Genomic DNA, 27,615 nt, shown 5'->3' on the forward strand with positions numbered 1-27,615 from the left:
CTCACAAGAGCAACTGCACTTCAAAAGTAATTTATTAGCTATGAAACATCTAGGGATATACTGAGGATGCGAGAGATACAAGTTAAACAAAACAAAAAAGGAAATTTGCCTGGAGCTGGGCATCAAGATTACAACTTTTCATGGAATGGTCCCAATCACTCCTGAGTATACCCAGAGATTATGCCACAAGCCAAGACAAGTTGCAAGGCAATTTTTATTCATCTTCAACTGTGAAGCCTCTCATTCGAGTCCTTCATAATCCGCTGTGCAAAAGTTTAGAATATCATACAAATTTCAACATAAAACATAAGTTGGCACATCATGCCCATGCCAATGGGAGCTCCACATTTTAAGTTACTGATTTTAACCACATTTGTGTTTCTGTTCAATTTTTTTGAAGCGTTGAATTTCCCGTTGATGCCACAAAGATATGTAATCCGTATACAGCATGGATCTGCTGCCAGTTGAGTTTGGACACAGATCATGTAAATTCTTAAAACTCTTGCTCACGTAAGTTGCAAAAGGAATCCTTCATAATTGTGCTTTTTGGAGAAAGGGAAAGGTTGTCTGATTTGAACAATTCAGTGAACAATATTCCTAATCATGGCTCCTGCTATTAGGAACAACCACAACACTTCATTTTTGATGCACTCCATACTTTACATGTCATAATACTACCATAACCAGTGTTTGCCTCATGCTTCAGCATCTAAAACCACTGCAGATCTGGATGGCTCGAGGTTTTGACTGAATTAAGTGACCTCAACAAATGCGGCAGGAGAACAATTAGTGTAAATACCATTGTGATTTATGAAGAGGGCATTAGAATTCTACAATGTCACTACAATTGGACTTGTTCCAAAGTAACACTACAATGGGAAAATACCTGTTTCGGTTCATTAGACAGCATAATAGCTATTTTCAAATGCTTGTCAGCCATTTTGGGTACTTCCAAGGAAACAATGAAAAAGAGATGCACCCTTAAGGCTCTGGGGATTTGATAACTCCTAGCGCCAAAATCAGATAGATTCTTTATTACAGGGAAAAGCAGCAAGTCCCAAGAGGATAAATGGACATCCACAAGAATATAGCATCTCTTTCATCAAAATTAGCTAAATTGACGAAGTACCAGAAAGCAGGTGATTCAGTGCACAAGAACATTAAGATCAGGTGGAGAATTATTGATTACATCATCTAGTCACAAACTAGGGTAAAATAGCTGGTTCAAACTCCATCTGTTAGCAGCCGATTTTAGAATACAGGTTTCAAACTGTTTGGGTTTCCACTTTACATGCTTCAAGTGGAAACCATTACCACCTCTTCATTGCATATTACATAATGGCCCTGCTTACTAGGAGTAAACAGTACAGTGGTCAAATAATATTCAATTACAGCCAAAGCAGACATGTGATGACTTATACAAAAATCCAGCTGAGAATGCTAAAAAAAATCTAATCCTTTTAAAAGTAAAGGAACTTTTACCATATTTGTAACAAATATTTAAAACTTCACAGTAAACCAATGCCTGTAATCATTCAAATTGTAACAATGAATTGTGTGACCTTTTGTTGAAAGCAATTAGACCAGTAATTACGTTATTAATTTTAGTTGTTATAAATGCACAAAATATCAAAAAGTATAATATGAAGCTATTGTGTGTATTTGGATGATTTAAGTTTCTAATTATACTTTCATACCAAGGATATTCTCCAGTTAGGAGTCATACAATTTAAATCTCTAATAAAAGTAGGGGTCAAGCAAGAAGAAACGGCCAAATATTAACATCCAAAGTTATTCAACAAATCATGACAGCAGTGCTGAGATTCCGCCTTTATGGTAACATGATGGCACTTCTTGCTAAATAAAGTACAATTCAATAAAACCGACATACTCGCAGCATAATTACTGTTTGATAGGACCCTATTGTTTCCCCAAGTAACTTCCAGAAACAAGTAAATGTTAAGTCATGCCACTCTGGTCCACAGTCTCAGAATGTTTTGCAGCTAATCATTTGCATGCAACTTCAATTAAGCAGTGATGCATTGTGCAGGAGAGGGAATGTGTTAAAAAAATATATAATTTCTGTTAGCATTTCCAAAAGGAAATCGGACATTTGTTGGAGTGCCAACTTATGCTTAGCAGCAATACGGTTTTAAGGTGGACACCAAAATAAAAAGTTCATTTTGAACATTAATAAAAACATGTCTTTTTATTGCTAAGAGGAACAGCACATGAAAAATGTAAGAGAACAATAAGCACCAGGGAAGAGTTACGTATTAACTAGCACAATCAACTTTGCAATGCAATTTAAAAAAAACATACACTCTGCATTGGAAATCTCCCACAGATAGATTAAGGTGAATTTTTTCATCACTCCCGAAATAGTTAACACTTATGTATATTTCTGAAAGAACATGAAACATTACAGTCCAAAACAGTTACTACATTTAAGCAGCAGTTAATGCAGACTCTTAAGTGCCCAACTTGTTTGTCAATCTTTCCACTGTTGAGTTCACTCTTTGGTACAGCACGATAAAACTGCTGACATAAATGTGTTTTGTTTTTAAACACTGACATTGGGAAAGAGTGTTTACTTTACATCCAGGAATTAAAACTAACCATGAAGCAAGGACATGTGCCATGTAAAATTAAGACTAAATAGCCTATAGATCTGCTGATGGTTTTATCAAAGTTAATAAGGTTACGCTTTAAAATTCTGTGAACCCAGTCAGACATCCTTTTGGAAAAAAAATGGGACTATGGGCAGTTTAAGTGATTTTTTTTTAAAGTCAGTCTTACCACTGGTTACAAGTTTTACATTAAAAAAACATTTCAGTTGCAAACTTAAATAAGCCACTTAATGAATCTTTCAGTATTAAACAGTAGGGAAGCAACCGATTACACAGACTGAAGCTTTACTCCTCAGATTCATGAGTAGTAACAATACTGAATTTCAGAGAGATACAAGAAACAGATGCTGGAGCTTGAAAGTACTGCACTGGTGTGTTGCTCCTGATTCTGATCGCCTGTTGTGTAAATATTAAATATTATTCTGAAAACTTCCAATCCTGTACACTTCTATATGTAATAAAAGTGATTGGTTGGTACACATGAAAACTCATGACAACTGTGACTTGACCAATGACCCCCTGACACCAGTAGCCAGCCTGTGAAGTTGTGAATTAAGCTGGAAATTGCAGTCAGGCCAAGTTAATGTGTAGTAAAGGGATATCTGTGTGCAACTAATTTGCTGGTGAAGTTTACACATCATCCTCTTCATCTTCATCTTGCGAAGATCCTGCTTTGTTGACTGGATTGGTTGTGGCTGATGCTGCTAACTGTGCTTGCTGGGCTGCTTGCTGCATCTGTAACCATTCTTGCTGGGCTAATTCTGCCTGCTGTTGCCTGGCCTGTAAAAATAAGGACATTTGTAAATGCTTTCCACAGAAACACAGTCTGATGGCCTGCCAAATGTTTTTTTTGGAGGAGAGACTAACTGAAGCACACAAAATAATGCACCTTCCATGATGCAGTTGATCAGATTACAGAACACGATGGAAGAACATAGAACATAGAAAGGGAGCATGGGCTCACTGGGGGCGGCACGGTAGCGCAGTGGTTAGCACTGCTGCTTCACAGCTCCAGGGTCCCGGGTTCGATTCCCGGCTCAGGTCACTGTCTGTGTGGAGTTTGCACATTCTCCTCGTGTCTGCGTGGGTTTCCTCCGGGTGCTCCGGTTTCCTCCCACAGTCCAAAGATGTGCGGGTTAGGTTGATTGGCCAGGTTAAAAATTGCCCCTTAGAGTCCTGAGATGCGTAGGTTAGCGGGATTAGCGGGTAAATATGCGGGGGTAGGGCCTGGGTGGGATTGTGGTCGGTGCAGACTCGATGGGCCGAATGGCCTCCTTCTGCACTGTAGGGTTTCTATGATTTCTATGGAGTGGCACGACGATATCTTAAACTAAGGCAATGGGAGACTAGCTTTATCACAGAACATGCTTATGTACAAAATAACATTCACAAATATCTGAAAATAAACTGGACAAGAATGCAGACTGATTTGAAGAAATGGCTCATTTAAATTACAATTTTTGCAGACTTTACATTTGACACTGGAACTATATACTTCCAGAAAGCTGCCCTGCTTTTCATATCATCTAAGTCAGTTAGACCGAGAAAATTGCAGGTCTGAACTCTTTCTTCCTTCAAAGAACTCCACATTGTTTTTGATGAGTACTGATGCTTGGCCACCTAGATCTGAAGGGGTGAGAAGGTGAAGGAATATGAGTGAGGGAGAATATTTAACATAGCTATTCATGATAGAACACTTTTGTAGGATAGGAGTCCCAATAGGTCATTAAGTAATCCTAACAGTTTGGGAACACGTTTTTTAAAAACCACTCTTGTCTTCTTGCCTTGGCCAAATATAGAATATAGAATTTGCAATATGAACTGCCCAAAGCACCTCACAGGTGAAGAAAGGACACTAAATATTGCTGAGAAACAACTTGAAAAGGTGACTAGTTAAAGATCTTAAGTTTTGTGAAGGATAGCAAGATGTAGAGATTAGGGAGTATACCTCAGAGCATGTGATTCTGCAACTCTAAATGGAACAGATGTGTCATTGGGTAGTTATGCAAGATTTTTATTAGTGTCACAAGTAGGCTTACATTAACACTGCAGTGAAGTTACTATGAAAATCCCCTAGTCACCACACTCCGGTGCCTGTTCGGGCACATTGAGGGAGAATTTAGCATGGCCAATGCACCTTAACCAGCATGTCTTTCGGACTGTGGGAGGAAATCAGAGCACCCAGAGGAAACTCACACAGACATGAATGTGGAGGCTCCACACAGACAGTGACTCAAGCCAGGAATCGAACCCAGGTCCCTGGCACTGTGAAGCAGCAGTCCTAACTACTGTGCGTGGCCAGAATTAAAAGTTTGAAAGACACACTATTCTAGCAACAAGAACGGGAGGAGGATACATCGACAGGGAGAGGAAAGGCCATGGAAAGATGGGAGCCAAGGACAAGGATTGTGAATCTGATACACTAGGGCCGGAAGCCAATGGAGGCTGGCAAGGACAGAGGTGATGAGAGCAGAACAGAATTGGACGAAGGCAGCAGAATGTGAGACAAGTTGCAGTTTATGTAGGATGTAACCAGAAAACAAGGAAAGCATTTAGATAATGGGTTTGTACACAAGGATTTCAGCAGTAAGGGAATTGTAGTACGGTTGGAAAAATCCATGCCAGAAATCAGTAACCCATTCTGACCTGATCAAAAAGGACAAACACAGGTGGACAAAAATGCATAGGATAGTGCAAGCTGTAAAGCTGATTAACAATGGCTTTCACAGTGACACATGATCTTACTGCCAAAAGTACAAGTACTTGAACAATTATGGAAAACATTTATCCAAAAACACTTGATCTACCATCCTAGTTCAACCTGGTTTCAGCATCCTGGCTGTGGGATGGAAAGGGCACATCCAAAAGAAAGTATTACAATCATAAAAATCAAATCAGATTTGTAAGGAAGGCGTTTTGAGGAATCTCAGAAGTTTTTATTTTCATTCTTGCCAAGCATCTTCTGAAAAATATTCTAAGCCATCATACCCAAGGGATTCAAGTAACTCAGCTGACAATAGGCACAATGATCTGTAGATCCTACTTGCTACTTAAGTTGAATTCAAAACTTGTAAATGCGGAATCAAAGCACAATTCCTAGTAATGGGGGAGGGGAGGGAGGGGTTGTGTTGAGAGAGAATTGGCCTACAAACATTCTCAAATCAAGAAGGGGGCAAGAGCTCAAAAATTCCCACTATTCTACAGCAGTTCTGCAGTAAACCCAGCCTAATTCTGTAGCTGGTCTATCCAGAAAGCAGCGCAGCTCTCTGTCATAAACTAGAAACATAAATGTTCAAAGAGCTGTTGACTCCTCCCTCCCCCCCCCCCCCCCCCCCCATCAATAACAATGATAAATTTACCAACATGACAACGACACATGCTAAGATGATGACAGCAATATATCAATTCTACAGTAGCAGTAGGAATTCCAAACTCAGTTAAATGAACCTGCTCATATGTACAGAGCTTGGAACTGGAATCCTGGTCAAGCAATCTCACTGTTTTCATTACATTTTTCTAACTGTACTGGTGAATCATTTCTGTAACATGTTAGAAGTGAGAATGAATGTGAAGCGCTGAGTGTTTTGGTGGGTTCATGTGAATTGCTGAACCAACTCCAGGAGTACTCAGTGGTATGGCCAAAATAAACAAGTTTATTTGGTAGCAAATGCCATTAGCTTTCGGAGCGCTGCTCCTTCGCAGCGCTCCGAAAGCTAATGGCATTTGCTACCAAATAAACCTGTTGGACTTGAACCTGGTGTTGTTAAACTTCTTACTGTGTTTACCCCAGTCCAACGCCGGCATCTCCACATCAAAATAAACAAAGCAGCTTTTGCTGATTATTCTACATTCTCAGTAAAAGAAGCTCTGCTTTCTCAGTGCTGCCATGAAACAAACTGTATCAAAGCTATACATACCAGAAAGGAAATTATCACAACTTTATTAGGATACAAACTTTGAGAGAGTATGGAACTGATCATAACAAAATCACTGCATTATGGATAGGTGTGTGATCCAAGTAATCCTCACATGGTACGCTCCCTCCTCAGTAGAAGCAGTGTGTACAATCTACAAGATTGCAGCAATTCACCAAAGATCCTAGACAGCACTTTCCAAACCCACGACCACTTCCACCCAGAAGGACAAGATAAATGGGAACAACACCACCTGCAAGTTCCCTTCCAAGCCACCCACCACCCTGACTTGGAAATATATTGCTGTTCCTTTGCAGTCGTCTGGTCAAAATCCTGGAATTCCCTCCCTAACGGCATTGTGGGTCAACCCTCAGAACATGGACTGCTGTGATTCAAGAAGGCAGCTCACCAGCACCTTTTCAAGAGCAACTAGGGATGGGCAATAAATGCTGGCCAGCCAGCGATGCCCATGTCCCACAAATGAATTAATTTTTTTTTTACTATGTTATCAAAGAAAGATACAAAACACAAAGAATATTTTACCAGTGTGGGGCAACCCAAGTTCAACCCTCCCAGCTCCCCCCAAGACAATACAGAATTACCTATGTACAAGAATAAGTAATTTAACCCATCAAGCTTGTTCCACTATAACCCTGGCAATCCCAGCCTAGTATCCAAGTGTTTTGCAAATGCCACTAATGTCTCGTTACTCTTCTCTCTGTACTGTGGACAACACTAAGTATTCCAGGGTAGTCTGACAACATAAAGTCAGATCTTAAGCTTTGTGTGTTTTTATTTTAATTAGCCACTCTTAGTATTTAGACAGGTCAATGATCTGAAATGTGAACTGTTACTCTCACTACAGATGCTGCTCTACATGCAGAGGATTTACAGTATTTTGTTTTTAATTTCAGATTTTCAGCACCTATGGTATTTTGCTTCTGAATGAAGATAAGTCTATTTCAACTCCCAAGTCCCTAGAATCTCCATGTATTAATCCTATTCAATTCATTCCGCATCGGCAATCTGCTCCTCTCAATCTGAAGTTGTTTAATTCAAACTGAAATCACACAAAGTAGTTCCTGAGCCATCCCATTTACATAATTTGAATAACTGGATAATTCAAATTTTCTTCAAGCCAAACTTACCTTAAGGCGCTCAGGTGTTATATTATAAAATTAATTATAAAATTAAATTTTTCAGTCACATAATGCAATTGATCTGAATCCACATTCAAATCATTGACTTTACTCTATTCTGACCACTTAGCTTCTTTAGTATCCTGGAAACTGGACAAGCATACAGCACCCTCCACAACTGTGTGAATTAGAAACAGCAAATCCAAGTAATTACTCTAAAAGAACTTCGGTCTGACACTCCCCCAACAACTGAAAACAGAAGCTCAAATACGTATATAAAGTATATTAATATTTATTGAGGCATTGAACAGGTATTTTGTATTAGTCTTCACAGTGGAAAACACAAATAACATGCCAAAAATTGATGACAAGGCAGCTATGTCAAGTGAGGACCTAGAAACTATTATCACTAAAGAGGTAGTGTTGGACAAGCTAATGGAGCTAAAGGTAGACAAGTCTCCTGGTCCTGATGGAATGCATCCCAGGATACTAAAAGAGATGGCAGGGGAAATAGCAAATGCACTAATGGTAATTTACCAAAATTCACTGGACTCTGGGGTGATTCCCACAGATTGGAAAACAGCAAACGTGACGCCACTATTTAAAAAAGGAGGTAGACAAAAGGCGGATAACTATACGCCGGATAACGTTTGAATCTATCAAGGAAGAAATAGCGAGACATCTGGATATAAACTGTCCCATTGGGAAGACGCAGCATGGGTTCATGAAGGGCAGGTCATATTTGACTAATTTGGTGGAATTCTTTGAGAACATTACATGCGCAGTGGACAATGGGAAACATTGTGGATGTAGTGTATCTAGGTTTCCAGAAGACATTTGATATGGTGCTGCACCAAAGGCTGCTGCATAACATAAAGGTGTACGGGGTTACGAGTAATGTATTAACATGGACAGAGGGTTGGTTAACTAACAGAAAGCAAAGAGTAGGGATAAATGGGTGCTCTTTTGGTTGGCAATCAGTGACTAGTGGTGTGCCTCAGGGATCAGTATTGCGACCGCAATTGTTTACAATTTACATAGATGATTTGGAGTTGGGGACCAAGTGTAGTGTGTCAAAATTCACAGATGACTAAGACGAGTGGCAGAGCAAAGTGTGCAGAGGACACAGTCTGCAAAGGGATATAGATAGTCTAAATGAGTGGGCAAGGTTTGGCAGATGGAGTACAATGTTGGTAAACATGAGATCACCCATTTTGGTAGGAATAACAGCAAAATGATTTAAATGATAAGAAATTGCAGCATGCTGCTGTGCAGAGGGACCTGAGTGTCCTTGTGCATGAATCACAAAAAGCTGGTTTGCAGGTGCAGCAGGTAATCAAGGCAAATGGAATTTGGGTCTTCATTGCTGGAGGGATGGAGTTTAAAAACAGGGAGGTTATGTTGCAGCTGTATAAGGTGCTGGTGAGGCCACACCTGGAGTATTGTGTACAGTTTTGGTCTCCATTTTTGAGAAGGGATATACTGGCACTGGAGAGGGTGCAGAAGGGTTCACTAGGTTGACTCCAGAGTTGAGGGGGCTGGCTTATGAGCAGAGACAGAGTAGACTGGGGCTATACTCATTGGAATTCAGAAGAATGAGGGGGGATCTTATAGAAACTTATAAGATTATGTGAAGGGATTAGATAAGATAGAAACAGGGAGGTTGTTTCCACTGGCTGGTGAAACTAGAACTGGGGGCATTGCCTCAAAATAAGGGGAAGCAGATTTAGGACTGAGTTGAGGAGGAACTTATTCACCCAAAGAGTTGTGAATCTGTGGACTTCCCTGCCCAGTGAAGCCGTTGAGGCTACCTCGTTGAATGTTTTTAAAGGATAAATTTTTGAACAGTAAAGAAATTCAGGGTTATGGCGAATGGATGGGTAAGTGGAGCTGAGTCCATGAAAAGATCAGCCACGATCTTATTGAATGGCGGAGCAGGCTCGAGGGGCCAGATGGCCTGCTCCTGCTCCTAGTTCTTATTGGGATAATGCTTCAAAGTAGATCTCTTGTTACAAATTTGTCATAAACGGTAAACTCAACATGCTACCATGAAAACTGGAGAACCCAATTATTGTTGCTACATTTTGGAAATAGGTTTTATGAATGATAGCAGCTATTTAAATGGCCACATACTCCCAATTCCACTACTTACTTTTGCAAATAGCTCCTGTTGTTGACGCAGTAGTTCTTCTTCTGGTATGCCAAGGTTTTCTAGACGCGAGCTTGCTTTTCTCCTCTTTAGTGCTACTGTTTTGCACTCTTGCAAGACTTCCTTTACTTCACTAATGTAAGAACAAAATCCAAGACTTTCTAGGGCTAAAAAGAAAAAGAAAGAAAATGATTAGCAGATTGCGTTTACAAAATCCTTTCCTTGCAATTAAAATCATAGAAACCCTACAGTGCAGAAGGAGGCCATTCGGCCCATCGAGTCTGCACCGACCACAATCCCACCCAGGCCCTACCCCCACACAAAATGGAAAATAACTGTCAAAGAATGGAAATCTGAAATACCAGGATATATACTGAAACTAACAAAGGGTCTACACTCCACATTATTGGTTCATTTCTTATACATGTTGGCCACCCTGTATTTACAGCATTTTAATTTTTCAGGCAATTGTTTGATAGTCATTATTTTGGTCTTCAACGTGTTATTAGTACTTAACAGTTGCAAATTTCAGTTCCTGAGAATGTAGATTTTATGTGGAAATGCTAGCTTGATACTTTCACCCATCCATAGCTTCCTTGGTGTCTGACAATGTTGAGGTTATTTCCAAATCTGAGTTGTGAAATATTGATTTGCCTTGACAGAAGTTCATCGACATGAAACTGATTTTCTCACCATTGATATTTAAAATACTCACCAGGTCTGGCACTATTTTTTTTATTAAGATAAAAGGAGGGTCTAGAGGAGGTATAAGTAGAACAACAGAATCATTACCAACAACTGAGATCTGAAGAAATGGGGAACAGTGGTTATGTTGTGTGTGGTAGACTATCGTCAAACATATGTTGAGTTTCACTGGAAGAGTGTAGGAGGCAGAAGATGGTAGAATTTGGGGGGGGGGGGGGGTCGAGAACTAAAACAACAAGCAACTTAAAGCTTGGGGTGATGCTTGAGTACTGAACAGAGGTGTTCCACAAACAGGTCTCAAATCTGTGTTTGAGCTTCCCAAATGGAGGAGTCAGAATCATGAGCAGCAGATACTAAACTGAAAGTAGTACAAATAAATCACTGTTTAAGCTTTAGGGTGCTGGATCTAAGAAAGCTGGTTCTCAATACTTAGTTAATGGCCAAGTACATGAGTGCCCACGTTGCTTCTCATGGATCAGATACAGCTTCTGTCTCAGCAGTCCAATCCCTGATGCAGAGCTCAGTCCCACTGGTTTTTCGGATTTGTTCTGTTTGAATTTTGAGTCCAGAAGTTTAGAGTGGATTGAGCATCAATGTCTCTTTGTGGATAAATCCTAAGTCAGAACACTCAAAAGTCTATTAGAAACACAAGATATGTACAAACTCATGTGGAAACACGGATTTGAACTTTATGGCCTTTGAGATGATACCAAACCATACAGACCAGGTTTGAATCATATTAGTGCTGCATTAACTGACCTCAATTAGGGCAGAATTTGGGACACCAGTATTATTGGTGAGATGGACAAAAAGCAAATAAGAACGATCATGGGTTCCAGCTCCTAATTGTTCTCTACTGACTCCTAATAGAAAATACATGAGCCTATCTAGGGCAGAGCCCTCAAGTCCTGTCACCTCACTGGCTGGGGTCACACATGAATAATATGTATATGGATGAGGTATGAATGGTTAGAGGCCTTGTGGCGCAGTGAGCAGCCACCCTGTCTCTTAGACACAAGCGCCAAATTTGAGGCCTACTCCAGCACTTGGTCGTCACAGAGATGCATTCATCACATGTAGTTCCTTCCAACATGCATATGGTGGGTGGCAAGAATGGGAGAGTCTTCTGGTCAGTCAGATTTGATGTGGAGTGGCACCCCTCAAGTTATAAGCCTCTGGTGACAGGATAGCGACCTGTCCCAGGAGAAACAGCTACAGAAACAGGCACGTGCTTCATCTGCCTCGTGTCTCTTCAGGCTCAAGAGAACCAAGAAGACAATGATTGAATGGTTACCATTCCTGAACATAAAGTTAAAGTTTATTTTATTAGTCGTAAGTAGGATTACATTAACACGGCAATGAAGTTACTATGAAATTTCTCTAGTCGCCACAATCCGGCGCCTGTTTGGGTCAATGCACCTAACCAACCTGTCTTTCAAACTGTGGGAGGAAACCGGAGCACCCAGAGGAAACCAGCGCAGACACGAAGAGAACGTGCAGACTCCACACAGACAGTGACCCAAGCTGAGAATCGAACCCGGGTCCCTGGCGCTGTGAGGCAGCAGTGCTAATCACTGTGCCACCGTGCTGCCAAGGAAGCACGTTGGGAGATAAAATTTGCACGTAAAAATCACTGGAAGCAATGTTGTCATGAGGGTTTTCATAACTTTTGGTTATAAAAATGTTTTGCATAATTTTAAATTAAGAATTTTACAATTCAGGAATAAATTTAAGCAGGGAGGTTATGGGTGTTGCAGTGGTGGAAGTGATCAGAAGGTAAAAAGGCAATTTCAGGAATGGTTGATGAATGGTACACCTCCCCAAAACCACTACTTAAAATTCTGGATGCCATAATTCCGGTCACTTGATGGCAACCACTTTAATTGTTTTCAGCTCACACACAGCTAGATTGAAACGGATACTAACAAAATACCTGAGTTATCAGGCAACAGCTTTGATATTTTAACAATCCAACACTCCTCAGACACAAAAATAGAAAAATACTGTATACATATAGCATCTATTTCTCTTCTCCCCATTTAAAATCTTAAAATTCCTATTACGACATTTCTAAATATTCTATTTAAGTACTTCACTTACCTATTTTTTTGGATGTGAGCTCTACATATAAGAAATTGGCCTTCAACAACATCCCTAAAGTCTGGCTTCCCAGCCAATTCTGGTTCAGAAGTTTAAAAGCTGCATCCGGCAAAATATGGCCAACTCTCACGTTTTGCCAAATGTCAAATTTAAAACTCCCTGCTCTTCGTTATGTCACTCACTGTCTCAGTAGCATAATTACACTTAACATGGTAGCTGCAGCAGTGTCTGAGGGGCTAATAGTTGGACAGATGTCTATGGTATATGACAGAGAAAAATAAGTCTTCCCCTCAAAATAAAGTGGCTACGATGTCAACACCCAAAGGGTTAACACTACAAGTCCAGGAATTTAAAATTGTTTCAGTTGATTTAGTTGAAACAGGATTCAGTAAGATATATTAATACTATCAACAGCTCACAATCATTATTGCAGAATGAAAATGCTATTTTGGGCAGTTCTGACAAAAGAAGAACAGAATTTGAATATGGTTCTGATCGGAGGGAGGAATCTTAGATGGGTTGGGTCATAATTTTGAACAGAAGGTAGTTGAGAACATCTGCATCAAAACAATATTCTCTTGCCTCATAGGAAACATTAGCATTCATTTGTTATAACGCATACACAAATATTATGGCAAACGATTTTAACATATATTTACCAACAACTAGATAATACCAAATTCAAAGACATGTTGAAGCAGAGGAAATCAATGCTCTCGAGCCTGCTAAACCTTTGCGGATAGGTTGCTGGGATAACTAGCACCTGCAAAATCTAAACCACTGTCATTCTGGTCTCTGCTGCAAATTCCAATCGATAGCCATTGACTCCATCCCTCTCCCCAATGACTTCCTGCGGCTGTTAACCAAAGATATGCCTCATCACCAAGACCACCTCTGTAACATTGCTTATTTCTGCCTGTCTCAGTTCACGAGCCAAAGCCCTAATTCATGCCCTTGCTACCTCTAAACTTGGCTATTCCAATGTTTACATCATTAATCTTCCATCTTCCACACTCCATAAAGTTGATCATCAAAAACTCTGTTGTCAGTATCCTGATTAACACCAATCCATCACCCAAACCAGCCTCCCATCCACTGTCTGTCTACACTTCCCGCTGCCTCGGCAAAGCAGCCACCATAATTAAGGACCCCACACCCCCCGGACATTCTCTCTTCCACTTTCTTCTGTCGGGAAAAAGATACAAAAGTCTGAGGTCACGTACTAACCGACTCAAGAATAGCTTCTTCCCTGCTGCTGTCAGACTTTTGAATGGACCTACCTTGCTTTAAGTTGATCTTTCTCTACACCCTAGCTATGACTGTAACACTACATTCTGCACTGTCTCATTTCCTTCTCTATGAACGGTATGCTTTGTCTGTATAGCACGCAAGAAACAATACTTTTCACTGTATGTTAACACATGTGACAATAATAAATCAAATCAACCAAGTGCTGTTCGCCCATCACCTGTGTGCTTGATGGCCTACAATGGCTTCTGGTCTGGCAACATCCGTTTTCAAATTCTCACCCTTGTTTTCAAATCCCTCCATGACGTTTGTCCTCCTTAACACCTCTAGCCCTATAACATACCCCATCTCTGCATTCTGCCAATTATAGTCTCTTATAGAACCATACCATAGAAAATTACAGCTCAGAAACAGGCCTTTTGGCCCTTGTCTGTGCCGAACCATTTTATGCCTAGTCCCACTGACCTGCACTTGGACCATATCCCTCCACACCCCTCTCATCCATGAAGCCGTCCAAGTTTTTCTTAAATGTTAAAAGTGACCCCGCATTTACCACTTTATCTGGCAGCTCATTCCACACTCCCACCACTCTCTGCGTGAAGAAGCCCCCCCCCAATATTCCCTTTAAACTTTTCTCCTTTCACCCTTAACCCATGCCCTCTGGTTTTTTTCTCCCCTAGCCTCAGCGGAAAAAGCCTGCTTGCATTCACTCTATCTATACCCATCAAAATCTTATACACCTCTATCAAATCTCCCCTCAATCTTCTACGCTCCAGGGAATAAAGTCCCAACCTATTCAATCTCTCAACCTATTCAATCTCTATTATATACCCACAATTTTAACAGCTCCACAATTGATAGGCCATGCCTCTCACTTGGAGGATTGTAGAATCCCTAAGTAGTTCTTCTATGGGGAACTGTCTCAGGGAAAACATTATCAAAGTGATCAGTACAAAGGATACAAGGAGATCCTAAAAAATAGTTTTATAAACTTTTGCATTCTTGGGAAAACACTGCAGCTGACTAGTCCACGTGGAGTTAAACACTGAAATTTGATTCAGTATGTTTTGAGGACCATCTACACCAAAAGCACAACATCGAACATATCCAGATTAAGGCCAGAGGCAACACAGTTGCAGAAGCTGCCTCAATGTGATCTGTCAGCTCTGTGGACATCCATTCCAATCTCACATCAGACCTTCCACTCGTGAGAAGTTGGACATGCTCCAATAATGAGTCCACCACCCGACATGAAAAGTAATATACTAAAATGCCTTAGATTATGCACTCACATCCCTTGAATTTATGACAGAGGCAAGGATTGCATCACTGAACTGGAGCACAGGATAAGCAACAATTTCATTTGATTTATTGTCACGTGTATTGGGATACAGTGAAAAGTATTGTTTATTGTGTGCTCTACAGACAAAGCACACAGATCATAGAGTACACAGGGGAGAAGGAAAGGAGGGGGTGCAGAATATAGTGTTACAGTCACAGCTAGGTTGCAGAAAAAGATCAGCTTAATATGATAGGCCCATTCAAAAGTCTGATGGCAGCAGGGAAGAAGCTGTTCTTGAGTTGGTTCATACGTGATCTCAGACTTTTCTATCTTTTTCCTGATGGAAGAAGGTGCAAGAGAGTGTGTGTCTGGGTGGATGGGGTCCTTGATTTTGCTGGCTGCTTTTCCAAGGCAGCAGGAAGCGTAGACAATGGATGGGAGGCTGGTTTGCGAGATGGACTGGGCTATGTTAACAACCCTTTGTAGTTTCTTGCAGTCTTGGTCAGAGCAAGAGCCATACCAAGCTGTGATATCACTAGAAAGAATGCTTTCTATGGTGCATCTGTAAAAATTGGAGAGAGTCATAGTGGACCTGCCAAATTTCCTTAGTTTCCTGAGAAAGTAGAGGCGTTGGTGGGCTTTCTTAACTATAATGTTGGCGTGGAGGGACTGGGACAGGTTGGTGATCTGGACACCTAAAAACCTGGAGCTCGACCTTCTCCACTTCATCTCCATTGATGTAGACAGGGGCATGTCTTCCTGAAGTCGATGACTATCTCCTTAATTTTAGTAACATCGAGGGAGAGATATTGTCATTGCGCCAGTTCACCAGATTCTCTATCTCTTTCCTGTACTCTGTCTCATCATTGTTTGAGATCCGACCCACTACGGTGGTGTCATCAGCAAACTTGAAAATCGAGTTTGAATGGAATTTGGTACACAGTCATAAAAGGATAAGGAGTCTAAGTAGGGGGATGAGGACACAGCCTTGCAGCACCCCGGTGTTGAGGATAATCGTGGAGGTGTTGTTATCTATGCCCTTACTGATTGCAGTCTGTGAGGAAGTCTAGGATCCAGTTGCAGAGGGAGGAGCCGAGCCCTAGGCTACAGTTTGGAGACAAGTTTATTTAAAGCTTATTTATTAGTCACAAGTAGGCTTACACTCACACTGTAATGAAGTTACTGTGAAAATCTCCTAGTCGCCACACTCCAGCACCTGTTTGGGTACACTGAGGGAGAATTTATCATGGCCAACGCACCTAACCAGCACATCTTTCAGACTGTGGAAGGAAACTGGAGCACCCGGAGGAAACCCACGCAGACATGGGGAGAATGTGCAAACTCCATACAGACAGTGACCCAAGCCGAGAATCGAACCCGGGTCCCTGGCATTGTGAGGCAGCAGTGCTAACCACTCTGCCACCATGCCGCCCTTTTGTAGGAATAATGGTGTTAAAGGCTGGGCTGTAGTCAATAAATAGGAGTCTGACAATGTGACAATCTAGAGGCAGAAGGTGTTATGCATGCAAGAATGAATAGCCAAAGAAGGTCACTCAAATGGATAGAATGGAGCCATGGAGAGATTTGAAGGAAACGACTAAGATTCGACCAGTGACTCTCAGGCCACACAATGGAAGAGATCAGCATTCCCCCTTGACTTACACTGAGCAACTACATTGATTTTCCTTTGTGCTATCACAATCAATAATACAGACATGTTTGAAATTGTCTAGCTGCTACTGTTCCAACCTCTGTACAATACAAGTGCTGGAATTACAAACAGTCAATTATATTAGTTCAGAGTTTGCAGTCAGTGGTGTAGCATGGCTGCTCACTGATGGACTCACGGAAAGCCGCATCTAATGAGGATTCCCAATGTCAAATTGCAGTGATGTCATCAAACTGTCCAAGCAGCCAAACACATTAGAAAATTCTGACAGACAACAAATGAAGAAATTAAAAGCAAAATAATAAAGTCACTTGTAAAAAAAAAAATTCGCACCAAGCAAAATAAAAAAGATTGAGGTGAAGGTAGCAGCTGTCACGTGAAAATTTCTAAAACTCAATGTTTTATTTTTTAAAATCTGGAAAAAAATGAGGATTTAACAAGACATTTAACAACATTCTATATATTTTTCAAGGACAGATCAGTTGTTGCACTGTAGTTATTACTGATATCACCATTAAAAATGCAAACAAGGCCCAACTTTGAGCTTCAAATGATTTGAGAACAGGGGAAGTTCTCAAAATCAATTCATTTCATTGTTTGCCAGCTATGGGTGTGGTCCATCGTGCAGTACGCTGTGGAGCAGTGAATGACAGACTACAATTTCAGAATTCCCATTTTAATCTGCATTACACTAAATCCTGAAGCTGCAAACTCAGCGTGAACACAGACAGTTCACTTTCATAAACCTGGCAAACTCCAGGCCAATGTTAAATTTGGCCACAAATTCACTACCAAAAGTTAAGACATCAATAAAAAGCAGCAAGACATCACTTAGAAAAAATTATATCAAAAATGTTAATGGGCTTCTAGTGAATTAAGGACAGGATAAATATAGGAAACACTGAAGTTCTAACTGCATATTCAATGTTAGGATCAAAGAGTATTATTAACTCTACTCACTAAAGCTGAAATCAGATCAAAATAGCAACACACCAGTTTGTTTTAAGAAAACATCAGACCAAGTGCAAATCTACTGTTAGATAGATCTGTGTCAGCATTAATTAGTTTATTATAAAGAATGAGGGTTAGTTTACTAACAGCAGACTATTGTAGCTTTACAGAAATAAAATTCAGCTGGAAACAAAACAATGCCTTTTCCAATTACTGCTTTGTGCACTTCTAAATGCTGTACCAACTTTGCTGTTAATACAGCTTGCATAAACATCAATTCTATAATTCAACAAAGCAAAAAAACTGCAGTAATGTTTAAAATCAGGAAGTTTACTCACTATATACGCAGCGCAATAAAAAAATCAAGTGATGACAGATCAAATAAAGATCCATAATAATTTAAAATTAAGATAACAAATATAGTTTGACCCCTGACCATACATGCAGATACAAAAATATTGCACTTAGCAACATTTTCAGTAATGATTTGTTAAAGAGTTAACAAAATGAGAGCCACTGACAAGTTTGAAAAGATGGCTATGCATGCCTTACAAAATATCTAAGTGGATCATAGTAAACAATCTGCTAAAAATTATTGGTTCTAAGTATTTTGAGTACATTTAAATACGGACCAGAATTTACTTGATTAAAGTAACTTATGTTTCATTCATGTTTATACTTAAATTTAATTATCAATGTCTATAATTTGCAAACATGTCTTAAGTCTAACTACTGCGGCACGGTAGCACAGTGGTTAGCACTGCTGCTTCACAGCTCCAGGGACCTGGGTTCGATTCCCGGCTTGGGTCACCGTCTGTGTGGAGTTTGCACATTCTCCTCGTGTCTGCGTGAGTTTCCTCCGGGTGCTCCGGTTTCCTCCCACAGTCCAAAGATGTGCGGGTTAGGTTGATTGGCCATGCTAAAATTGCCCCTTAGTCCTGAGATGCGTAGGTTAGAGGGATTAGCGGGGTGAATATGTGGGGGTTACTGGAATAGGGCCTGGGTGGGATTGTGGTCGGTGCAGACTCGATGGGCCGAATGGCCTCTTTCTGCACTGTAGGGTTTCTATGATCTATGATTCTACTGCGCAATACGAGTGCCAGAATTGCAACTAGTTAATTACGGTGATACCACGACAATGTTATAGGATATCATCAAGGCACAACAAAATCTCCCAGGAGTAATTTATATACTGAATTTAAATGGTCTGGTGAAGTAAAGATAGATAAAAGATAGGAAACATAAAAATATAACCCTCCTGCCTTAAGTGTTAGTGTCAAAGAGCATTAATTCGGTCTGCAAAAGCTAAAATCAAATCAAAATAGCACAGGTGTGTCAAAAAGTCAAGGTAAGTGCAAATCTACATGCATTTATTAGACCTAATTTAGGTAAAGATATTTTTTAAAGTATTTTGAAATGATTTTATTTCTCTAACATAGGTGCTTTCAAAGCTTTTTAAAAATGCTCCAGACTTCTCCTTTTCAACATCCAACACAAGCAAATGCTGGAAAGAAAGTTCATTGTAACTCATTTTTCTGTGACAATGCTTTGTTAGATTTCACAAACGGGGCCATTATTGAGAAACTCTGCAAAACTTGGGAAATAGGTGACATGAAGGGCCTACACCATGTCCTACACCCTATTTAACAATTGTGCAATGCAACCATCATTCCATTGCAGTATTTTAATAAGGCCCATAAATAACAAGAATTGCAAAGCCCAAATTTGAGATAGAAAAACAAGCTAATCGACTATGTTTAATCTTAACAGTTCAGTATTAAAAAAATCCTTAAAAGCCAAAAAAATTTAATATCAGAAATATGGGTGGTAAGCCTAAACTTAACCTTATTCAAACTCTTCAATTCAACAGTTCTTAGGTGTGGACACCTCTGTCATTCTCAAGTGATCAAAAGATAAAGTATAGTAATACATAAACTTCCAAACAATTGATGCACTCCCGTGCGCTTGTACATGTGGGTGTATGAACAGAAACAACACCCACTTTCAAAAGCAGACTCTCCTAATGACAAAAGCTCATTTACAAATTTAATGCAATCACCTGAGATGACCAGCTACCCCGTGATATATAGCACAACACAAGTTTCGTGTGTGTTTAATTCTAAGCTATTAGTCATGAAAATAGGGTTTCTGTTGGTGTTTCACATGACCAAACAAGGATTTTTAAGAAACCACAAGCTTGCTTAATTCTTGGCCATATCCATAACTATGGATTCTAGCTTTGAAAATCTCACAAAAAAAAACTTCAGATGCCTAATAAAAACAGGAAATGCACAGGTTACTAAATGTCACTACTGCCCATTTAGCCAGCCCAAGTGCCCAGAAAATATGGCAAGCTGCATTTAAAAAGCAACTTTAACATGTTTGTACCTACGTTACCTCTAACCTTCACTAATCCACTGCACACCTGGGCTGGTTTCATCAAGCTATGCTCCATAAACTTTAAGTCATCCAAAATTCTGTTGCTCGTGTTTTAATTCTCACCAAGTCCCATTCTCTTTTCACCCGTGTGCTCACTGATTTACCCTGGCTCTGGTTCAAGCAATGTCATGATTTTAAAATTCTCACCCTTGTTTTCAAATTCCTCCAAAGCCTCACCCTTTCCTATCTTTGTAATCTCCTCCAGGCCTACAACCCTCAGATATCTGTGCTCTTCAGCATTCCTCTTCTAATTGCTCTCCTGTTGGTGACTGCACCTCGAGTGGTCTAAGCCCAAACTCTGAACTACACCCTGTATTGCCTCTCTATCCCTCAAACAAAAATTGATACTCATTCATATAACACCAGTTAACCAAAAGTTTGGTCTAAGAGGCAGTTTTAACAAGCATGTGAAAGAAAGAAAGACAGCTCGAGAGACAGTGAGGTTTAGGGAGGAGATCTCAGAGTTTAAACCCCCAGGCATGGTCACCAACAATACCCAAAACAGCAGTGGAAAATATTTAAAATAGTTTGGGAAAAACATATTCCTCCATAAAATCAGAAGAAAATAGCTAATAATGAAACATTATGAACGATTAGAGAAAAAGACAAAACTGAAACCAAAGTTGTACAGCAGCACAATGGTTAGCACTGCTGCCTCAGTGCCAGGGACCCGGGTTCGATTTCCGGCCTGGATCAGTCTGTGTGGATCTAGTTATTTGGAGAGTAATGAATTGATAGGTGATAGTCAGCATGGTTTTGTGGCAGGTAGGTCGTGCCTTACTAACCTTATTGAGTTTTTTGAGAAAGTGACCAAGGAGGTGGATGGGGGCAAGGCAGTGGACGTGGTATATATGGATTTTAGTAAGGCGTTTGATAAGGTTCACCATGGTAGGCTTCTGCAGAAAATGCAGATGTATGGGATTGGGGGTGATCTAGGAAATTGGATCAGGAATTGGCTAGCGGATAGGAAACAGAGGGTGGTGGTTGATAGTAAATATTCATCATGGAGTGCGGTTACAAGTGGTGTACCTCAGGGATCTGTTTTGGGGCCACTGCTGTTTGTAATATTTATTAATGATCTGGATGAGGGTATAGTTGGGTGGATTAGCAAATTTGCTGATGACACCAAAGTCGGTGGTGTGGTAGACAGTGAGGAAGGGTGTCGTAGTTTGCAGGAAGACTTAGACAGGTTGCAAAGTTGGGCCGAGAGGTGGCGGATGGAGTTTAATGCGGAGAAGTGTGAGGTAATTCACTTTGGTAGGAATAACAGATGTGTTGAGTATAGGGCTAACGGGAGGACTTTGAGTAGTGTGGAGGAGCAGAGGGATCTAGGTGTATGTGTGCATAGATCCCTGAAGGTTGGGAATCAAGTAGATAGGGTTGTTAAGAAGGCATATGGTGTCTTGGCGTTTATTGGTAGGGGGATTGAATTTAGGAGTCGTGGCGTTATGTTGCAACTGTACACAACTCTGGTGCGGCCGCACTTGGAGTACTGTGTGCAGTTCTGGTCCCCACATTACAGGAAGGATGTGGAGGCTTTGGAGAGGGTGCAGAGGAGGTTTACCAGGATGTTGCCTGGTATGGAGGGGAGATCCTATGAGGAGAGGCTGAGGGATTTGGGATTGTTTTCGCTGGAAAGGCGGCGGCTAAGAGGGGATCTTATTGAAACATATAAGATGATTAGAGGTTTAGATAGGGTGGATAGTGATAGCCTTTTTCCTCTGATGGAGAAATCCAGCACGAGGGGGCATGGCTTTAAATTGAGGGGGGGTAGTTATAGAACCGATGTCAGGGGTAGGTTCTTTACCCAGAGGGTGGTGAGGGATTGGAATGCCCTGCCAGCATCAGTAGTAAATGCGCCTAGTTTGGGGGCGTTTAAGAGATCCGTAGATAGGTTCATGGACGAAAAGAAATTGGTTTAGGTTGGAGGGTCACAGTTTTTTTTTTAACTGGTCGGTGCAACATCGTGGGCCGAAGGGCCTGTTCTGCGCTGTAATGTTCTATGTTCTATGTTCTATGTGTGGTAAATGCATGGGGTTATGGGGATAGGTCCTGGGTGGGATTGTGGTCAGTGCAGACTTGATGGGTCAAATAGTCTCCTTTCGTACTGTAGGATTCTATGATAAATAAACATACACACTAACTACATAGGCAAAAAGGGAGATTAGGAAAGAGGTCAAATGATTAATTAGGAAAGCAAAGTGAAAATACAAAATGAATCAATGGATGTAGAAACAAATAAAGCATTCCACATACACATAAATAACAAAAGTTGTATCAGGGTAAAGATATGACCACTGAGAATGTACAAGGTAAGCACAGTCAGTGACAGTGAAATGTCAAAAATATAGAATTGTTACTCTGCCTCTATAATTACAGGGAGACTAACAAAGTGGGCATGACAATAACAAAAAAAAATTCAAGAGATACATTAAGACACTCATTATGGAATTGATAAACTAATTAAACTTGGAGGATAAAACTGCTCCAGATGGAATTCAATATCTGTATGTCTTCCCTGCAATATTGTGACAATACTCCTGCTGGAATTGGACCAATGCTCTGTACAAACTGCACATCACCTCTAGCTAGAAATCCATCTGCTCTCTCTACTGAATAAATGAAGTGTGGCTTCTATCTCCTTGTTTTCTACTCTTCTAAATATAGAAGACAAACATTCCATTAATTTTTTGATTACCATCTGTACCTGTCCATTTCATTTTAATAATCTGTGTACCTGGATCCTCAAGTTTCTTTGAACCTTAATTATTTTGAAGAGTGTCTTAAAGGAGGAAAGTGAGGTACAGAGTTAGAGGAGTGCAGGGAGAGTGCTCCAGATCTTCGGACCTCGGTAAATCAGTGAGGCCACCAATGGTGGGGTGACTAAACACAGTAAGAGTTTTAACAACACCAGGTTAAAGTCCAACAGGTTTATTAGGTAGCAAATGCCATTAGCTTTCAGAGCGCTGCTCCTTCGTCAGATGGAGTGGAAATCTGCTCTCAAACAGGGCACAACCGGGGTGACTAAAGCCAGGGATGCTCAAGAGTTCAGAATTTGATGAGGACAGACATCTTGGAGTGCAGGTCAGCCACACGGGCTGATAGCTGAATGGAACTTGGTACGAGTTAAGACATGGGCAGCAGTGTTATGGATGACCTTAAGTTTATGGAGGGTAGAATGTGGGAGATCGGCCAAGAGTGCATTGGAATAGTCAAGTTTAGGAGTGACAAAGGTTTGATTGAGGATTTTGACAGCAGATGAGCTGTGACAGGACCTCTGACAATGTTACTAATGATAGAAATAGGTCTAATAACTGCATTAGCAGATTTACTCTCTCGTGGACAATTTCGTTCCGGTCAATTGCAAATAAATGGGGATTACCCCCTCCTGCAATTAGCAGTGCAACGGCAGATAATGTAGGCAACAAAAATCTACCATAACTAAATAGAAATATATACATAGGGAATCTGAGTACTGCAACGCTTGGAGAAGAGATCACTCAGCAAAAGCATGAAGTTCAGTCTGAAACAATCACTGCTTCATCTACACTTCTGGAAAGACACTGCATTTTAATTTATCTTCAATAACGCAGCCAGTTTCTGCTGAAATGTTATGTATGGAGCATCTATTCCACTGGTCCTGGGACATTAAAGAAACAAGGCCTGAATTAATGTCTCAGTACACAATACCAACAATTTGTTTGACAAAGTTTTAATGAGAACTGATGAGCCCAAATTTGGCAGTCTGCACGGTTAATGTTTAGGACGACTGAAATCACTTAGAGTTTTGACAACCATATTTGTATTCCATGACCATTTACTGTTGTCCCTGTTACCAGAACTACCTACAATAGCTCAATGGTGGCAAGCAAGTCCATAGGTTTGCAATACTCCATGCACATTACACAACTGGACACATTGACTATGCCATTGCACATGCAGCTGAGCTGCCTTGAGCATATTTATCCAAATTAACTAAAATGCGAATTTCACTCTTAAAAGCAATGCAAACAATGCTTAGCAATAACTAACATTTTAGTCAAATTAGGTTTAATGGTGACTTCAGACTGCTGTGTAATAGGCTGTTGTTTTCAAGACAAACATTGCCACACAAATTCTAAACTGCAATGTTTTGTGCAGCAGTAAAACTAGAAAATCCCAGTTTATTTAGTTTTCATTTCCTACTCAGAAAATAAGAAGTTTAGTCTTGACACCAATGCTATTACTGATGTATTCAACATATGATTTTCGATTTCAGGACTTAAAAAAAATATTAGTTTCATGGGACGTGGGTGTCACTGGCTGAGCGAGCATGCTGGCCATACCTAATGGCTCTTGAACAGGGTGGTTTGCTAGGCCATTTCAGAGTCAACCACATTGCTGTGGGTCTGGAGTCACATGTGGACCAGACAAGGACAGATTTCCTTCCCTAAAAAGCATTAGTGAACCAGATGGGTTTTATGACAATCAACAATAATTTCATGGTCGCCATTACTTAGCTGAGCTATCAAACCCAGAATTTTTAAATTCTTTTAATTCAATTTAAATTTCACCAGCTGCTACGGTCAGATTTGACCCATGTCACCCTCAGAGCATGAACCAGGACCTCTGGATTACAAGTCCAGTGACATTATTACTACAGAACCTTCTTCCCCAAATAAATCGTTGGTAATTTGAAAAAGTTTAAAGCCCTCAGTCAAACATTTGATTTCTTTTAAAACCTTGCCTTCTAGAACTAAACAATTTGGCAGTTTTGCTTTAAAACCTACCCAAACTTTCTGTTTTCATCACAAACGAACGCTGCATTTGCTCACACCGTATCTTTCTACAGGACGATTTCCACGGTCTTTGGTATATTCAACAACTTTCAGCTAAATAGCAGCTGAAAAAGAAACAGTCTGTGAAAAACACGTAATCTGTTCTTCCGCTGTGCTCATATGCACATTGGGAACCTTAAACTGGCTTCAACGGTTAAATGCTTAAAGATGCACTAAAGATAACGAGCAGCAATCTTTATCAGTGGGTTTTTTTTTTAACCTAAAAAGATACTTTGACATTTATTGACTGACGCATAGAGGGGAAAGTTAATAAAAGATATCCCATTTTGTTGTTCGGATAAGAGCTTGGCAGTTCTAGAACAATGAACTAGATTTCAAGGACATATCAAAATCTTGACCGAAATTCAATGTGTAAATATTGCCTGATGCAAATTATATACAGCACTGAAGGGAGAAAATGGCTGACAACTAATTCATACCTCCTGTCACTAAGCAACACTGCTGGCACCTGTCCAGCTGCACAGCTCACATCTCATGTATAAAAGCAAGTGACAAAATTGGAAGATGCAAGGAAAGCATAGCTTAAAAATGCCTTTAATCTCAGTGAACTAACTTCTTCTGATTTAGTTAAGATTGCCTTTTACTCATATCTTTAATTGTATACAAATCACCCAAGATGGGCTGAAGTCCCAGGGCAGCTTTGAGTCAAAACAAAATTGTGAAAAAAAAGGATTCCAATCGGGTCCACCCACATTGGTCTACCCACCACTACAACCAGCAGAAGGGTTTTTCCACAAACTCCTTTAATTTACAAGTAGCCCAGTAGAGACAATGATTCCTGTTCAGTTATAAATCAAAGAGTAGGAAATGCGGTACATTGATGATCGGTGTACAGAAAGAAATGGATCAGTTTATGAAAAAGATATGCAATTTGAATATTTCACTGGATACAAAATTAATTCATCCGCTAATTAGTCAGATTAAACAACACTTTACTGCATAATTATCCCACTTACGCCAACAGATCCTACTTCAAATGAACACAGTTTTCAGTTCAATTTATTAACTAACTCATACGAATAGGTTGAAAAGTATAACCTGGCAAATTTTAGTTTGACTTTATAACAAAATTCAATTCATGGGATTCCTGAGTGTAAACATTTCAAACTAACTTCTCCTGCCCCTGGCCAATTTGAAATATTGGCATCCACAACAACCTTTATGTTAACACAATTCATATGAATTCTGATAAGCCACATAAGTAGTTTCACAAAAAGACAAAGTTCATTTGTCCAAATAAACTTGAAATTTTAATAAACCCTTCTACTGCAACACAATGTGCCTAGCACATTATAAATTGCCCAATGGCACTGTCAATGGACAAGTGGCTAATAAGACCTTTATATTTCTTGTACATGGCACAGAATATTCACCGAGAGCAATTCTATCTTTGAACCAGTGGTCACAACTTTTTTGAAAATGAAACGCAAATCAGGTTCAATATTCACAGTTTCAGTCTCGCTTGAATCCAGTCTGAAGGAATTTTCATGCAAGCAAATTAAGTTGAGCCAGTCAGGTTCAAAATTGTCAGGTGGATACGGTTCAGTTTTCTTTCACTATTGAGATCCATACATGGACTTTAAAATCTGTTTTTACAAGCAACAATATCTTATGATCTGTCATTATTAAACTGTTTGGACGAGGTTCACCACAATTATGAAGAAAGGACCTTTTTGGAATTGTCTATTCAGCTGGTGACAAAATCTAAATGCTACTTAAGTTGTCCAATTCACGAACTGAGTGAGACGATGTAGAAACTGCTTTCAGTATCGATATCTTTAAACAACACTCTGCCTACTCGGAGAGGCTGGGTGTGGAGAAACTAACTTCCCTTCCCCATTTCTAAACCGCATTTGCGTGGCTGCTTCCCAATCCGAGAGACCAAAAGCGAAAACAAAACAATAATAAGAAACCTTGTGCCGAGACACGAGTCGAGTCCAGCCGCTGCTTCCCTCCGACTCTTGTCACCACTTTGTCCTCGGGCGCCGGGACCACCCCAGCCGGGCCGGGTCCCCCGGCTCTCACCCCTGCCCTTGCCCTCACCTTGGATAACGTGCTCCGGGGAGATGGTCTTCTTCTCCGACTTGTTGCAGATCTCGTTGGCCTCGGAGGAGATGAGGTGAATGAACTCGGTGCAGCAGCTCACCACCAGCTCCCGGGCTTCGTTGGCCACCCGCACGTTGGGCAGCGTCTCTTTAATCATTTTATTGATGGCCGCTCGGGGGATTGTCAGGTCGTCGTCGTTGCCGGACGCTGAAGCCATGGTTCGATTATGTCCTTTTTAAAAAAAATTATATATATTCCTTCCTTGGATTAAAATCCTCCCGCCCTCAGTGTAGGGTTTAAACCCCCCTCTTCCTCCTCGGGGCCCTTTCTCTCTCCTCCTCTTGCCGCCAACACGGCCCTTAGGGAGCTCTCCTCGGATAACCTCCGCGTGTCCGGGCCGGTGGCGGGCGGGCGGCTCCGCTCACTAATTCCAGCTCCTTGTGTCTCCCACGCTCATTCCTCCTCCACCGGCCACGGCGCCATCTTGAATCAGCCACCGGAAACC

The 27,615-nt window shown here is 40.6% G+C and overlaps 1 protein-coding gene across 1 annotated transcript; it reads right to left on the reverse strand.

Annotated features, from left to right (window-relative positions):
• Nucleotides 1-196: 196 nt before the first annotated feature.
• LOC144497492 (protein Dr1-like) lies at nt 197-27,615 on the reverse strand. Its single transcript, XM_078218838.1, has 3 exons — nt 27,108-27,615; nt 9,836-9,999; nt 197-3,410 (listed from the first exon to the last, which is right to left on the reverse strand). Exons 1-3 carry the CDS (start codon nt 27,325-27,327, stop codon nt 3,261-3,263), a joined length of 534 nt encoding a protein of 177 aa, XP_078074964.1. The 5' UTR covers nt 27,328-27,615; the 3' UTR covers nt 197-3,260.

This window comes from Mustelus asterias, chromosome 8, assembly GCF_964213995.1.
Source record: "Mustelus asterias chromosome 8, sMusAst1.hap1.1, whole genome shotgun sequence".
Lineage (NCBI taxonomy): Eukaryota > Metazoa > Chordata > Chondrichthyes > Carcharhiniformes > Triakidae > Mustelus > Mustelus asterias.

Coding starts and splice junctions, on each gene's coding strand:
- LOC144497492 (XM_078218838.1), bottom strand. CDS start 27,327: ATGGCTTCAGCGTCCGGCAACGACGACGACCTGACAATCCCCCGAGCG. Junction 10,000..27,107: donor CCCGGAGCACGTTATCCAAG/GTGAGGGCAAGG, acceptor TTTTCTTTTTAG/CCCTAGAAAGTCTTGGATTT. Junction 3,411..9,835: donor AACAGGAGCTATTTGCAAAA/GTAAGTAGTGGA, acceptor TTATTTTTACAG/GCCAGGCAACAGCAGGCAGA.